A 16,111-nucleotide genomic window follows, 5' to 3' on the forward strand; every position below is an offset into this window, starting at 1 on the left:
ATGAGATTTTTGTGTTGGGTCTCATAATTTTTAAAAGTATCTCTTTCAAAAAAAAAAATTTAAAAGTATCACTTTGGTCTCATGATACTTTTTCGTTAGATATTCTAACGAAAAATATGCACGTGGCAGTTAGGCGGGCCTTTAGTCTTTTGGTCTAATTGGTTACGAAATATTATTTTTAGTCCCTAATTTTAAAATTTAGTACTTTTTTGTTCTATGAACTTAGTGGCCACGTGTCCTATTTCATTAAATATTTAACCATAAGATATAATAGAACCAAAAGAGTTACTTTTTTAAAATTATGAAATTAAAGTGAGAATTCTAAGTAAACCCCCTCAATGGGTAGTGATGATGAGTGGCCAATTAAGCTACCTATTTATATACATAGAATTCATGGGACAATTTATAGTGCAAAAATTTGTAAAGCTTAGCGATATGATATAATTTTGGTGAAAAAAGTGATGATGAATACTGATAAATAATCCTAAAGAAAAGATGCTTTTCTTAATTGGGGATATTATTTTTTTTTTCTTCATGATAAGGGTATCTTGGTCATTTCACTTTATCTATCCATGCAATAGATTCAGGAAATAGTTGGATAATTCAATTATTTAAAGGGAATCTACTCTCAATATGTTATCCGATTCAGCACTAATCCAATCTTGTGTAGAACATATTACCAATAAATGTGTGCCAAAAAGAAAAATGAACATATTGGGCAATTTCTATAGTCTTACGATTTAATATAAGCAAGCTAAACCTCTAGACCTGTGCCCAATTTTATTGGCGCAAAAATGATCAGTTTAATAACACATTGAAAATTAAATTTTCAGTATAGTAAAGGGAAATGAGTAGTTAGAATAGGTGAAGAACAAATAGAAAAAGAAAAAAGAATGAAGTGGGATGAAAATGTTCTTTTATTAACACATTGCAGCAAATTTAGCCACGAATTTACAAACTTCAAATTCGTTGCAAAATTCGTGGTGAAAGCACCTTTCATTTTGCAACGACGTAACTGTTTAATGCTAAAGTTGTTGCAAAATTGTGGGCAACATTGCTATGGAATTAAGTGCGTTGCAAAATCCGCTGCAAACTAGTCTCTTTAAATTTGCAACTGAAAGCATGCCAAGTTGGTCGTGGCAAAAATCGTTGCTATATAATTTCCAAAATTATACAACTTGAAGATTGTTGCTAAGCCATTGCAAAAACTTTTGTTAAATTGCAATGGCTTATTTTTTTTTTTCTTTTGCAACAAAAATACTTTGAATATTTATTGCAAATGTTGTTGTGAAATCGAGATGTTGCAAAATCCATTGCAAATAAGCAATGGAAATCTTCGGGGCCAAAGTTTTGCCTCGACTTTTGCAACGACTTGCAAAAAAAGTGAACCACCTTAAAGTTGACTGAATTTTGCAACGAAATTTTGAACGGAAATGCAGTTGCAAATATTTGTAATTGTTTCGCCATGAAATTTTCCATGAAAACTCAAAAAATTAAAATTTTGTTGCAAAGCCGTGGCAAATTCAATGTCCGTAGCAAAAATGTCCTTGGCCAAAAATCTTTGGCAATGAGCCGGTTTTTTTGTGGTGCCCATTGCCATTTCCTACTCACTTCTACTGGGCTTAAACATTATGGACTTTAAAGACAAATTAGTCACCTAATGGATCATACTTAAACATATTTTTGTTCAATTAATCAATCTAAAATAAAAGATAATCTTATATTTTATCTTCGATCAATCAATCAAAAATGCATAAAGCCCAAATATGATATGGGCTTATTGTGGATTTTCATTTTAAAATGTGTAAAGCTCAAATGTATTTTGAATTTTTTTCCGAAACTAATTAATAGTCAATTTATTTGGACTTATAGTTAGTAATTTAATTCCAAATTTTTTATGACACCGGATATGAAATTCAGACCAAACTAGTTAAATGCACAATCCCATTGATCCCCAATTTCTTGAAAATTGAAGTAAATTAATTGGAGGGATCCATGGATAGTCCTTCTTTGTGCTCAATACTGGAAACAGCATTGTCTTCTTTAGCACTAACAATCTCTAAATCAGAAGTGGGATCTGCATTGGGGTTGAGATGAGTGATAGAGAGTTTGTCTGCTGTATGTGCCTTGCCCTTATAATATATCATGTACAGCATTATCTGTACTACTCCAGCAATCACCCCTGCTGTGTTTGCAACCTGTAAATAATTGCAATTTTGATCCAATAACTATAGGGTGTTTGGAGCTGAGGAGGGAAAAGAAATAGAGCAAACTTTACCATTATTTTTTTTTTTTTTTTTTGTTACGACATTGGTCATTTTCGTTAAGTGTCCGATAGAACGGACGAAGCAATGGCTGATAGAAATACATCCGTGTTCGAGAACACAGCCTGGGCGTGTTCCCCTTTGCTCGTTTGCTTTTCTCGATCTCCATAGTCAACAACAATTGCAAATACATTAATGCACTCCCAAACCAAGAGAGTAAGTGCAATAATGCAAATACATTAGTGTACTTCTAAATCATTATACATAGTTTGATAGTTTAGGAGTGTGGTAATATATTTGCAATTGGTGCTGATAATGGAATCATGAAAAGTAGGGTAAAATTATATTTTTGATCCCTATATGTTACGTCAAAATTGATTTGGACCCTAAATTTATCGGATCACAATTTTAGTCCTTAATATTTATATATTATTACGATTTCAGTTCAACCGTTGAAATTGAGTTTAAAAATGTTAAGAAGGGAACTGGATGGACTAAAATTTTAATAATTTGTAAACATAAGGGATCAGAATGGTGCATCGAAAAGTTTAAGGACCAAAAGTGTTCTCCAACACACCCATGTTTCTCTTAACCAATTTTTTTCATCCGTTTTTATGTGTACTTAAAGGAAATTACCAATTTTGTTAAAAAAAAAAAAAAAAACAGACAGCTTGAGACAAATTTGTCACCTCTAATTATTTGAGTATCAAATCAAATTAGTGGTAAAATTTGGGGATGAAAAGTGTAATTCTTCCATCTTTTCTCACTCCTCACCGGCATCGTGCAAAAAAACATGACTTCTTTCGTTATTATTTACAGACACTTGACGAAAAGTATCAAAAGTATAAAAAAACATAATATTTTGAGAATTAATATTATAAACTCAAATTGTTCAAAAATCAAAACAGAATAAATAATAAAGTTTGAAACTAAAAGTATAATTTTTCCTAATAAAATTATATATATTATGGGTTTATTCTTATCTCCTTGATATGGAGTGCAAAATTCAAATAGTTTTCGTATATAGCAATCATAGGAACATTAATGTTTCTTTCTTCTTAAATGAACAAGTATGCGTGTATAGTTTATTAAGTCAGTAAGAAAAATAATACATTGTTCCTTATATTATAAATAGAGTAAATTATATTTTATTATTTGAATTATAATCGTTTTTATACTTTAGCATCTAAAATTCTTTGTTATATTAACTTATTATTTCAACTTTATGAATTTTGACTTTGCCATTTATAACTATTTTTCAATCAAGTTTTTTCATAAAAATAAAATCAAATACGTGCACATGTTATATTTAAGGTTTATGTGATGTGATATTTTTCAAATATACATAGCATGAGGTTTTTCCGACAAAAAAAATCAACAAAAAATGGTCATATATGCCACAGTTTAAATTTCGCAAAGTTGATATGGTAAATTGATATTGTTGGCAGAGTTTAAAAATGGGTATAGTTCGGGCGGTAAAAATATAATTTACCCTTATAAATAACTATAACTCAAAAATTTTAGTAAAAAGCAATACTATCTATCATTGTCAAACAAACTTAATACATTTTGACTACGGTTAATCAACACGTGTCATGATTATAGTCATGACTAAAACATTTGTCATGAATTTTAGCTATGATTAATATTTTGGTCTCGCCTACAAAAACAACGTTTAAGAGCCGTTTACAGAGTAACGATTAACTAATATTTACCATAATTTTTTACTTTTAACCATAATAAAAATCACATGTATTTTAGTGAGTTAGAGAGAGAGGTTACCACAATATGCAGGTCTTTGAGCAGGAAACCATAACAAACCCACATTGCAGCAGAAACAACAATAGCAAATGACAATGAGATGGGCATAAACTCCACGCTTTTCGTTTGAATTACCTTTTTCTGCATTCACAAAATTTTTGGCCGTTAACAGTTCATTAAAAATTAATTGTAGTGTCAAGTACTGGAATAAGAATTGGGAAAAATGCAAGCAATTTATTCGTGATATTACAAGTGAGCAAGTTATCCCCCTGTAAAAGAAATAGTAATTTATTTTTCTGTGTTTTAAAAGTGCACTACTGTATTTTTTAAAATAAAATAATTTACCTCTTTAGACAAGAAGGTAAATTGCTTTATTTTAAAAGAATATAAAGGAGTGTATTGCTGTATTTTCTCATAGGAGGATAATTTGCTCATCCACAATTTCCTCCTATTTAAAGTATACTACCGAAAAAATATTCTCCATCTATTTTTTTGTTCTTTTTTCCACTAACCTCTGTATTTGTTTATTTTTTCTCTCTTTATCTTTCATCTCACTTTCTTATTTAAGATTCAGTTTTTATTTTCAATTATTTTAATTTTATTAAAAAAAGAATTTGATGCAGGATGGAAAATTGCAATTTCAGTCGTCCAACTAGACCACTTATTCATTTTTGATTCTCTGACAATCAAGGGTCACAGTTTTCGTCCTCAAATATTGCATTTATTTGACGAAATTAGTAATTTTTATCATTTTTCAGTTAAATATAATGGGAAACCTCACGTGGCAAGACGTGAGAATTCTTAGAGGGGAGAAAGAAAAGACTCATTTTTTGTCATTTTCAGACAAGAATGGAGAGCATTGGCAAAAAAACAAGTTGACTCTATCGACAATTGCAAAATATGGTGACTAATCCTGAGAATGGATAAAATATTTATTACTAGAAGAATTATGTGAACCTTAGTGTGGTTGGTAGTGGACTGCAAGTGCCACCCGGGTCCACTGCATTCCACCCCCGCTGCTGCAATCTCCGCCTTGAAGCGCCGCTGAGCTAGCCTAACCCCTTCTAACCTCTTGCAACTGAAAAGAAAACGAGAATGGCGAGGGCAGTCTCATCTAAGTCATCAATAATGTCCTCAACATTGCAACCCATTACTCCCAGAAACAACCTTAACTCACTCCACAACACCTTTCTCTTTTCCAACTCATTTCTGCACAACCCAAAAACTCCAACTACTTCCATTTTACCCGCAACTTTCAACAAGAGTTGGGATTTGATCCGAATTCATTCTTGCGAAATTTCGGAATGGATTTTACATGAAAATTGAGAGCTTTCTTGTCTATTTTCTCTATGTTCTCATCTCGCTTCACACTGTCCAATATTAGTTTGATTTCTTTTATTAAAATTTTGTCTTTTGCTTTGGTTTGATTTGTTACAAAAAAGATAAAAAAAAAAAAAAAAAAACACTAGGTATGTGTTGGACCCCACCCAAAAAATCGAGTATGTTAAAATACTTTCGACTTTAGAGTTGGCAATTGGCCTCGAAAAATTGAAATCCTGACCTGGATTTACCCCATTTGGGATGGATTTGGAATAGTATTGACGAGTTCAACACGGGGTATGGGTTTTGCCCTGGACCCTCCCCGCCCCTCCTCCCCCATCCCGAATTTTATATATTTTTTAGTTTATTATTGATATATAATTCATTATTAATAAAGAAAATTATAGTATTATATGTAAATTTTTAAACAATTTTTACATATATCCAACTCTATAAGAAATACAAAAAATAAACTTAATGAGAAAATTAATAATCTAGATAAATGTTTACTTTGTTTTATTCAATTCATTTAGATTAAAAACTATATGTTAAGATATTTAAATTTAAACTATATTATTAGGAAAAATAAAATATTAGTTGAATGTATTCTTTATATTATACAATCTATTGTAAATTGTAACATAATATTACTTGATGAGAAAATTAATAATTTAGACGAACGTATACTTTTTGCTATACAAACCATTTTAGGTGAAAACTATATTAAGGTATTTAAATCTAAACAATATTACTTATTAAAAATAAATTATTAGTTGAATGTATACTTTGTAAGTCATTATAAATTGTAAACGTATATTACTTGATGAGAAAATTAATAATATAGATGGACGTATACTTTGTGTTATACAATTCATTTTAGAGCGAAAACTATGTTAATATATTCAAATCTAAACTAATATTACTTATTAAAAAAATAAAATATTAATTGAATCATGAATATATTAAAGTCTAATTAAATGATAAATTTAAATTATTTAACTCTAATTAATAATTATCAACTAAAATAACAATACAATTATTTGTAGTTAAAAGAAGACACTTAAAAGTCAAAATTCAAAACCCCATTTTGCATTCGGGGCGAGGGTGGGGCGGGACGTATCTCAAGTCCGGTCAGACCCGAACCAAACTCGTCCTGTTTCCATCACTATTTGACTTTAGAGACCCGTTAAATATTGAGTTAGATGAATAGCGCTTGAACATTAACAATTTGTATGAGTTTTTTTGGATTTGGATTTGGGTTTATGGAACGTCTTGTCCTACCCATTGATAGGCCTAATTAGCTGAAGGAGTGGACAATGTCCCTTGATAGTGTTTAGAGACTTCAACACCATTATTAATGGGAGTGAGATATGTAGACGTTATGTGGACAATGTCCAAGCTAGAATGGAGTTCCGGTAGGTAGTTGAAGGTGTTTGGCAGGTAGCCTAGAATGTGTGTTGTGACTAGGAAGCTCAAGCCACCTCATGTGTTTGGCACTTGATGGTAAAGGACTAATTCCGTCAAAAAAATGCAATATTTGAGGACCAAATTTGTCATTCTTGATTGGTTGAGGACCAAAAACAAATATTAGTGATATAATTTGAGGACTAAAAGTGTAATTCCCCCAAACACATTGAAATTACTATTTTAACTAAATTTTTATTGGATGGACGAAATGAATAAAGGGTAAATTTGGATATTTAAAAATTGACATGACAAAAGATTTTTTTTCCCCTTTAAAATGAATAGAGCGATAGCATTATAAATTGAAAGAGTGCAAAACTTCCAAAGCATAATACGTGCATGAAAGCAGAGTTCTCTTTTATAACAGTACAGATATTCTTTCTATTAAAATTATGAAAATCATTATAATATCAAATTAATAGTTCTTGTTACCTAATAAATATAATCAGCGACAATTACTTTACATCGCTAATTTTCTCTTATCTTGCGATGCTCTTTCATGTTTATAAAAGTGTCGTGACCAAATTAATTAAAAGAGAAAGGAATAGAAATGAAAAGAGAAAGGAATAGAAATGAAAATCGAAAATTTTTGTACTATAATAACATTTTTGTTTTAATAGATTTTTGTAAATTATAAATAATAAACACAAGTTTCGTATATATAACAAAAAATAAATAAATAGAAACGTCATTAATTACCGTGATGCCTAAAGGCGCGATGTACGTAGTGGCAAGCAATGTTGCACATATCCATCCAAGAAACTCAACTCTTTGTGCTCCTTTTACTATAAAGTTGGTGAAAATAATAATAAACCCCAACCCCACAAAGCTCACCAAAAGCAGCGTCAGAGTTAGCATCTGCAACGTAAATTAATTAATATTGACATGTAGAATAATCAGCGCAAATAAAATATATGTTTATCTAAACTATTTAATTGCATTTTTATTCCTATAATTATAATCGTTTGGCATTTTTTAGTACTTTAAGTTGTTACAGTTGTAAATTGGTCCGTTACATTTTCTATTTTCACTATTTATGGACAAAATTGGTTTAAAATTGGTCGAAAATACTCCAAGAAAATATGATTTTAGAAACAAAACATCAAGTGACAATTTAAAATTTATCACTAAAAATATATATTAAGTAACGATAATTTCTATCTTGTCATTATATAACTATTAGTGACTTATGAATAAAGTTGTAATTGAATACAATTAGTGACGCATGTAAGTGACGACCTAGTGACAACAAATAATAGTCGTCATTATAAATATGTCACTAATTGTAATTAGTGACGACTTTGTGCATATTCTTTTGTCAATAATTCGCGCTAATAATAATTTTCACAAAATAATATTAATTATTACAATCATAAAAAAAATTCATTATTGTGACAAAATAAATATTCTTATCACTAAATATATAAATTAGTGACACTATTAGAATCGCCACTTAATGTTTTTTTGACACCAATGTTCCGATTTTCCATAATTGTCGCGCCCCTACTCTTGCCATATCATATAAAATCAGCCAACAATCTTATTTTTCTCAATTTTTTACTGGCACATGACTTGTATATGCCACTTTTTCCGACCAATTTTGTCCTAATAAATTTGTGAAAACAAGAAACGTACGAGATTGAATCACAAACCTAACAAGTTAAAGAATTAAAATACCAAATAGCTATAATTACATAACTAAAAAGGCAATTAAACCTATTTAAAACCCCCCACCCCACCCCCTTACATTGAGAAATAAATAGTTACCCTAGGTTTCTTGGGTGCATAAGCAATGTAAATGGAGATGTAGATGGCCTCTATGAAACCCCCAACGGAGTTGACAGTGATGAGAGGAATTTCATTGGACAGAATAATAGCATAATATAACCACAGCATGTTGGAAAGTAAAGTGACCACATATGGCACAGATTGGAACTCTTCTGTTGATTTCTTCTTCATGATCCTATAAAATGTTGGCCTGCAACGTAATCCAATTAAGTTCATTTTATTATTTTTCTCACACCAGAAGAAATCTAGCTAGGTTTTCACCATAATTAAAACTATGGTTAAAGTAAAAAATCGTGACAGGTATTAAATAACCCCAGTTGTGCAACGGCTATTAGCCATTGTTTTCATCAGTGAGGCAAAACAATTGCATCAGTTAAAAATTATGACAAATACTTTAGGCATAGGTAAAAATTATAACGAAAGTTGACTAACCATGGTTAAAACTTAAATTTTCGCGTCGACTTTTTTCGAAGGTGGTAGATAGTATTATTTTGGTACGGTGTTTAAGTTGTGGTCATTAATAGTGTAGAAAATAATCATATTTCTTTTGGAGTGTCATAATTTCAATTATTTCACAGAGATAAATATGGTAGAGAAATTAAATAACTTACCCTGGGGCAAGAAATACCAAGAAAGTAAGAAGGTTGCCTGCAAAGTATTATAAATAAAAAGAAAAACAAAAAGTCTGCAATTCATTAGTTTTGCAGCTTCATTATTATGTTAACGTCTGAACATATTTGCAAATATATAACGCATAATTTCATACTACGATCAAGAAATCAGGATACATATATATATATATATATATATATATCGTATATGATTATATATGTAACATATACAACTTACCTAGAATGCCAAAGGTAAATACCAAAGGATTATGAATGGAGAAAGCTGCCATCTCTCTCTCGCTCTCTCTCTCTCTCTCTAGAATGCAACACAGGAAAAAGAAAGTAAAGCCTAATTTAATTGAAGTTGATTTTTGAGTTCACATGCATATATATAGAGAGAAGATAATGGGATGAATTAGTTCGAAGTCATGGATCGAGTTCCATAAAAATGTGGGTATTTGTCTCATTCAATGTGAGTTTAATTACTTGTAATGGATATTTTTCTTACTTGATCTGAATTTATTATTGTTAATTGTTGTAATCTCTATTTATTGTAAAGTGGATTTAAGGTCGTGGGTTCAAGTCCACCAGCGTTTGGAATGTTATTCTACTTTAATAGTTGGTGTTGGTGTCGTTCTATTTTAATAGTAGTTGTTTATTAGATATAATTATCCGATATTAATAATCAGTATACATTTGCAATATGGTCAGTTATTGTTGGATATATAGATATTTGATACTATAACCAATTTATTCAAAAAAATAATAGTTCATATATTGCTTTAAGTGATCGAATAAATACATTACTAAATTTATTAATATTGATATAATTACATAATCAACTTTTATTAGAAAAAGAAAAAAAAAAGTTTTTCAGAGAAGCACGAAAATGGTCATGTAATATTCTGGTATATCTCTATGATATGTACAATAAGCTCTAGATGTGGCCAAGCCAATGAGCATAGTGCATTTCGTCGTATCCGAGGATGGTTTTCGGCTGTCTATTAGTGATCATGTTATTAAAAATAAATAAATAAGGGGACCAAATTTTATTGCATGGATGAGGAGTTAGTTATTTTATTTTATTTAAGAAAACGTCATTATAATAAAATTTAGACGATTACGAGGTGTTTGCTACAAAGAAATTGGCCAGACGATTGCATGCATACATACAACCTATCCGAGACTGGTAAGGGAAGCAAAATTTGCGAACATTCATATAAATCGTCACTTAGATTTGAAAATTTTTTGTCCGAATCAAATTTGGTCGATCCAAACCAATCACAGATGATATTTACCTTAGATTTTTACTTTATAAATTGTGCTAGAAACTCTGTTGGTCTGTCACGCTTTTTTGATCGAACCAAATGAAATCACAAACAAAATTTGACTTAAATTTTTACGGCATCATGCAGATTGTGCTAGAAGTCTGTTTTGCAGCAAAAGTTGAATGAGGCTAGTCATGTGACACCCCGGTATTTATTATATTAAATATTATATATCATTTTTAGTAAATTAATTTATTATCACCCCATGAGATTTGTTCTTTTTTCACCGATTTCTTGTTTAAGGTTTATTTACAAAATATTTATTTTAATTAATTTGGGATAAAGAAGAAGTTATATGAAACTTAATTACTTAATTCGTAAGAATTAGAAAGTCCCAAATCAACGACAGAATAAATTATAATCAAAGGAAAAGAGAAAATCGTGATAGATTTGCATATTTGAGTTGACGTGCCCATACTTAACCGCGCAGACAAATCAATAAGTAAAAAAGAAAGGGAACGAATTTTGCTGCCGAAGGAAGGATGGTTGGTGCAGAAATCAGTAGTATAAATAGATTGGTAATTCATATGTCAAACACATCAACTCTCGTCTTCTCTCTATCTCTTGACTTCAGTACTAAGTTTATGATGGAATTCAACTTTTCTTTATGATTTATTTCATTTGCATGTTAGGTTAGTTCTTTTTTTTTTTTTCCGGTTCAAGTTATGGTGAACGCTTGATTCCTATATATGTTTAATCATCAAGAAATATACATTTTATTTTTCATTATTATAATAATTTATTTCTAAAAATCTAAAAGAGTCCAAATTTATTCAATATTAATGTATCACTCATGTATATAGGATAATTATAACGACTCCCATTAAATTTGACATAATTACGAATATTTCTTATCCCGAATGCCCATTTAAATCTAAATACATAACCAAATATCATATTCATTTTCGTTTATTAATAAAAAAATTTAAAAAAATATTTTACTCAATTTCGTCGCAAGAAAAATCACTTTTGATATATATATATATACTCATACACAATATACATATATCTTTCAATTTTACAAATACTAATATAATTGTAATTAGTACTTACCAAATCCAACTGAACGTCAGATTTTATAGACGTAGCTTGTGTGAGGTTGTCATTTCTTCTGTTGCATGTCAACATTTATAATAAATATCTCCATATAGCTCATGCTAAAAAAGATCTCCTCCGATGCTTTGTACTGTCACATGAACTACAATGTCCTCATTTACATAATGGATATATTCAGATAAATTAAAACACTAATAGACTATAATCTTCACTAATATTATCATTACTTACAAATCCCTTATTTTTTATGTTTTTTTTTTTTTTTTGAGATGAAAAGCGATGATTATAATATATTATGAAAGGAATTACTTGTAGTTTTTTTTTTTAAAGGTAAATTTCATTAATAAAAGGAATCATACAATAGAGCCAACTATACATGAGACACGTTCACGCTCCAATTTTCTTCCATATTCTCAAGACTATCACCGTTTGAATGCTGTGACGTAAGTCATCACTCATAATATAGATTGGGATATGCTCAATGACTCTTTTAGTCAATGACTGATGACTTACTCCATCCATAAGTGGTACACAAAGATCAGAGAAGCCAAGATTGCCCTTGATGTCGCTTTTAGAAGGTGGCGTTCTCTCCATTTTCGACTTGTCCTAATAATACCCTATTGAGAATTGTAATCAGGCCAAGTAGAACGTACATGGTGTTGAAGCAGTTGAAGACATCTACCAGCAAACTCACATATAAAAAATAAGTGGTCGTGTGTCTCCATCTGTCCGCTATTGCAAAGAACACACTCCCGAGAGTTGATGTTGAGCCATGCCTTATCTGCGGTTGTGAGTTTCGCTAACATAGCTAACCACAGAATGAAATATTCACTTGTAGTTTTTGACAGCATCCCTATGTTTATTTTAAAATTATTTAAATAATTAAATACTCTTTGAATAAGCATAGTATGTTTCAAATATTTTTTCTTTATTAGTAATTTTTCATTAATCCATCGATATTATTGGATTTAAGTAAGCACTACACATATAATTAAATATTTTATTAATAAGTTTAGTTAAGTTGAATAAATTAGTTATAATAACAATTCTTTCTAATAAATTATATAATTTAATTAATTGGATATAATATTCTCAATTCAAATTAAATATTTAATCAATGATGGTTATTGAAGCCATCAAAAATAATTTTCTATTAGTATTTCAGTGATAATTGATGAGTAGGATTGATTTTCTCATAAAGTGGTTATAAATTAATTTCTTCAAATAACAAAAAGGGGAGATTTCATTTGAGGTTTAACTGAAAGATGATATTAAAGGAGATGAATCAATGTAAGAGAAAAGTTTTTCAGTTAAAAAGTCAACTTCATGTTTGTTCCCTTATTGATGATTGATGCATAGATGACAATCATTCAAATAAATGAATCAGTTATGGTTGTCATTTGTACGACCTGACGGCCTCGGTCATCTTTCCTTACGTTTCGGTCAACAAAGGAGCGTGGCTAATTTCTAATCAATGAACAATTTTGAAAATATTTACAAGATTTAATTAACCAATAACATTAAGAATTATAAAGGTTCAATTCTAACTAATAAATTTTTAAGAGAATTTATTTAAGTTCGATCATGCATTCCCTATAACATAATCAACTATTGTTACATAATATGCTATGTTACCCCTAATTATTCAACTAAAAAAAATTAAAAATTCAATTGGCTAGAAAAATATGAATAATTGACCATATCATTTATAAATTAGATTATTTGTGATAAAAGTACCAAGAATAACACAAATATCTATTAAATAAAATTATAAAGCATAGATTAGATCTCGAACAAAAAAAGGAATAAATCATCACTAAAACCCGAACATCACAGGTTCCATGGTGTAGTGGTTAGCACTCTGGACTTTGAATCCAGCGACCTGGGTTCGACTCCCGGTGGGACCTTTCCCCTTTTTATTTATATTAGGAAACAAAACTTTTGGGCCTATACCAACTGCGCTTTGGAAGCCCAAACTAAAAGTGTTTTATGCCAATGAAATTTAAGTTGAACGATACTGTTTTTCAAAAAAATTAATACATAAAATCGTAAAATAATTAAGAGTTTAATATACAAAAATTAATACATACCCTCACATCAAAAGTGTAGAGCATCAAGATTGTTTAAAACCATAACCTCCAGAGAAAAGACAGAGAGATGGGCTTAATAAAATAATAATAATAATTAATTCAATCCTCTCATACTAAAGCTTTTAGGATGAAATTACTAAAAATTCGAGAGATAATCATCTCGATTTAACTAAGTTGGATGACTATAAATTTTTCATTGCATATTTTTAAAAATATATTGATTATGTAAATTTTTTAAATCACATTTGGTTAAGAATTTAAATGTAAACATGCTTACATTATGTTTTATCATTATATATTTCATATTTATTTTAATTTTATGAGAATCGAGAATATAGATAATAATATACATATATATTATATATGACAGTGTTAGTGTCGTATCATGTCCTAAATTTTTTAAATTATTTGTGCTGCTAGATCCGTATCATATTGTGTCATGTCCATGTACACAATTTTAAATATAACGAAACCTTAACTTTAACCACTACACTAAAACGTCATTAATAATTATCGCTACAAGTAGTTAGCATCCAGTCTTAAAACATGCATTAGAAGAAACATAGATAGGTTATAAGCTTCAGAAGTTTGTTCATTTATTAATATATACTCAAATAATTACTATAGTTGGGGTGTTTCTTTATTGATATTTCTCTCAATCTTTATATGTAAACTTATAGATTTAATCTCAAATTATCTCAATTATTCAACATTTATAAAAGTTCAATGAAACCATAAGTTCACTTGATTTAGAACAAAGTCCATTTGGTATGAATTCAATCCATGGTTCAAAATCACTCTTAATTAAAAAATGTAACAATTTTATACCTTATCTGATTTTGTAATTTTGACCAAATCATTTTATGAACTGAACGACGCAATAAAACGGGATTCAAACTCATGATTTAGAAGTTACAGGACCTCAACTTCACCAACTGAACTAGTTTTCATTGACTAATATTTTTTAACGTTGTTGTCAAAATATGTAACATCATTAAAATATCTAATAGCATTTCAAATTCAATAAAGTTAGTCATATTAATATATTAATTGAATTGTTGTATTGCTTGCCTTTATATAAATACACATATACACATAAAATTAAAATTCTTAAATTTACATTCGTCAATCCAAATATAATATTTATACTAATATACAAAACGAAGATATTTTTTATTCATAAATGACAGTTTATGACATCGCTATACTTTTTTTTTTTTTGTCTCAATAATACCTCCAAATTATTATTATTTTTTTATTTCTCTTTTTATAAAATATGATATATTAATTTATATATTTTATTTTTATTTATAATATATTTTAAAATATAAAAAATTATATATTATATACACACAAAAATAACGTGTGACGAGAAAAAAAAAATAATAAGCAAGGCTTGCAAGTTATCTCCATTTTTATTCCCTGACATGTCCACGCCTAAACGCCTACCTTTCTTCCTCGCACTTACCTTCTACATGGATTTGATACCTTGGACAAATCACACTCCAACCTCATGCCCCACATAAAATAACTTTTCATATAAATATACTAATTGATATTGATATGGTACGCCGTTATTGTATATATATTAATAAATATTATTTTTATATTTTAAAATATATTATACATAATAATAAAATATATAATTAACATATCATATTTCAATAAATATATAAATAAATAAATAAATTTAACTTAAATATGTTATCGATATAAAAAAAAAAATTGGTTCCGCATGTGTCACAAACCATCATTTATAAATGAAAAAAAATATTTTCTTTATTATATTAGTTGAGATATATAGATGAGAAGAAGAATTTGAGTAGATGTGGTTGAAAAATATATAAGAAATATTTTTGATAAATTTTAAAAATTCGTGTTGCGGTGTAAGTAACCGTCATTTATGAGTAAAAATAGAACATTTTTATATAGTGTATATATATATATATAGTTTGAGTTATAGTTACATAAAAAATATCAATAATAAATAATTCTTATATCAATTATTATTAGCAAATATATATAAATTATGAATAACTACTATAATAAATCAACAACTACTACAATATTTTTAGGGATAATTATACTTCTTTTTCCTGAGGTTTAGTGTAAGCACGTGTAAATTTTTTATAGTTTGAAAAATTACATCTAATACCCATGAGGTTTGCTTCCGTTTAATAAATAAGTCCATCTATTAGTTAAAATTCATAAAAAATTTGCTGATATTAATAAACAAAACTAAAGAAAAATTGAAACTTACATTCGATTGACTTATTACTGATTTTTGCAGGTCAAATATATTTTTTTATGATCAAATTACCCTCATTCATTTTTCATGCGTTAATGCATATGAGGAGATATATATTCATGAGTAGTTTAGTCCAAAAAATATTATTTCACCTGCAACAAATTAGTAATCAGTCAATCGA

General features: G+C 28.9%; 1 protein-coding gene and 1 non-coding gene across 2 annotated transcripts; one reads left to right on the forward strand and one right to left on the reverse strand.

Moving 5' to 3' along the window:
* Positions 1–1,958: 1,958 nt before the first annotated feature.
* On the reverse strand, positions 1,959–9,545 carry LOC110011762 (bidirectional sugar transporter N3-like). The gene is made up of 6 exons (XM_020692949.2): positions 9,447–9,545; positions 9,209–9,245; positions 8,577–8,787; positions 7,509–7,667; positions 4,047–4,166; positions 1,959–2,198 (listed from the first exon to the last, which is right to left on the reverse strand). The coding sequence occupies exons 1-6, from the start codon at positions 9,496–9,498 to the stop codon at positions 1,980–1,982; spliced, it is 798 nt and encodes a 265-aa protein (XP_020548608.1). The 5' UTR covers positions 9,499–9,545; the 3' UTR covers positions 1,959–1,979.
* A 3,882-nt stretch (positions 9,546–13,427) lies between these two features.
* Positions 13,428–13,499, forward strand: TRNAQ-UUG (transfer RNA glutamine (anticodon UUG)). Its single transcript has one exon. It is a non-coding gene; the product is annotated as a tRNA-Gln (tRNA).
* Positions 13,500–16,111: the final 2,612 nt, after the last annotated feature.

The sequence above is a fragment of the Sesamum indicum genome, linkage group LG3 (genome assembly GCF_026168435.1).
Source record: "Sesamum indicum cultivar Baizhima isolate 11 linkage group LG3, ASM2616843v1, whole genome shotgun sequence".
NCBI classification, from domain to species: domain Eukaryota; kingdom Viridiplantae; phylum Streptophyta; class Magnoliopsida; order Lamiales; family Pedaliaceae; genus Sesamum; species Sesamum indicum.

Coding starts and splice junctions, on each gene's coding strand:
- LOC110011762 (XM_020692949.2), bottom strand. CDS start 9,498: ATGGCAGCTTTCTCCATTCATAATCCTTTGGTATTTACCTTTGGCATT. Junction 7,668..8,576: donor ATGCACCCAAGAAACCTAGG/GTAACTATTTAT, acceptor TTTACGTTGCAG/ATGCTAACTCTGACGCTGCT. Junction 4,167..7,508: donor TCGCGCCTTTAGGCATCACG/GTAATTAATGAC, acceptor TTGTGAATGCAG/AAAAAGGTAATTCAAACGAA.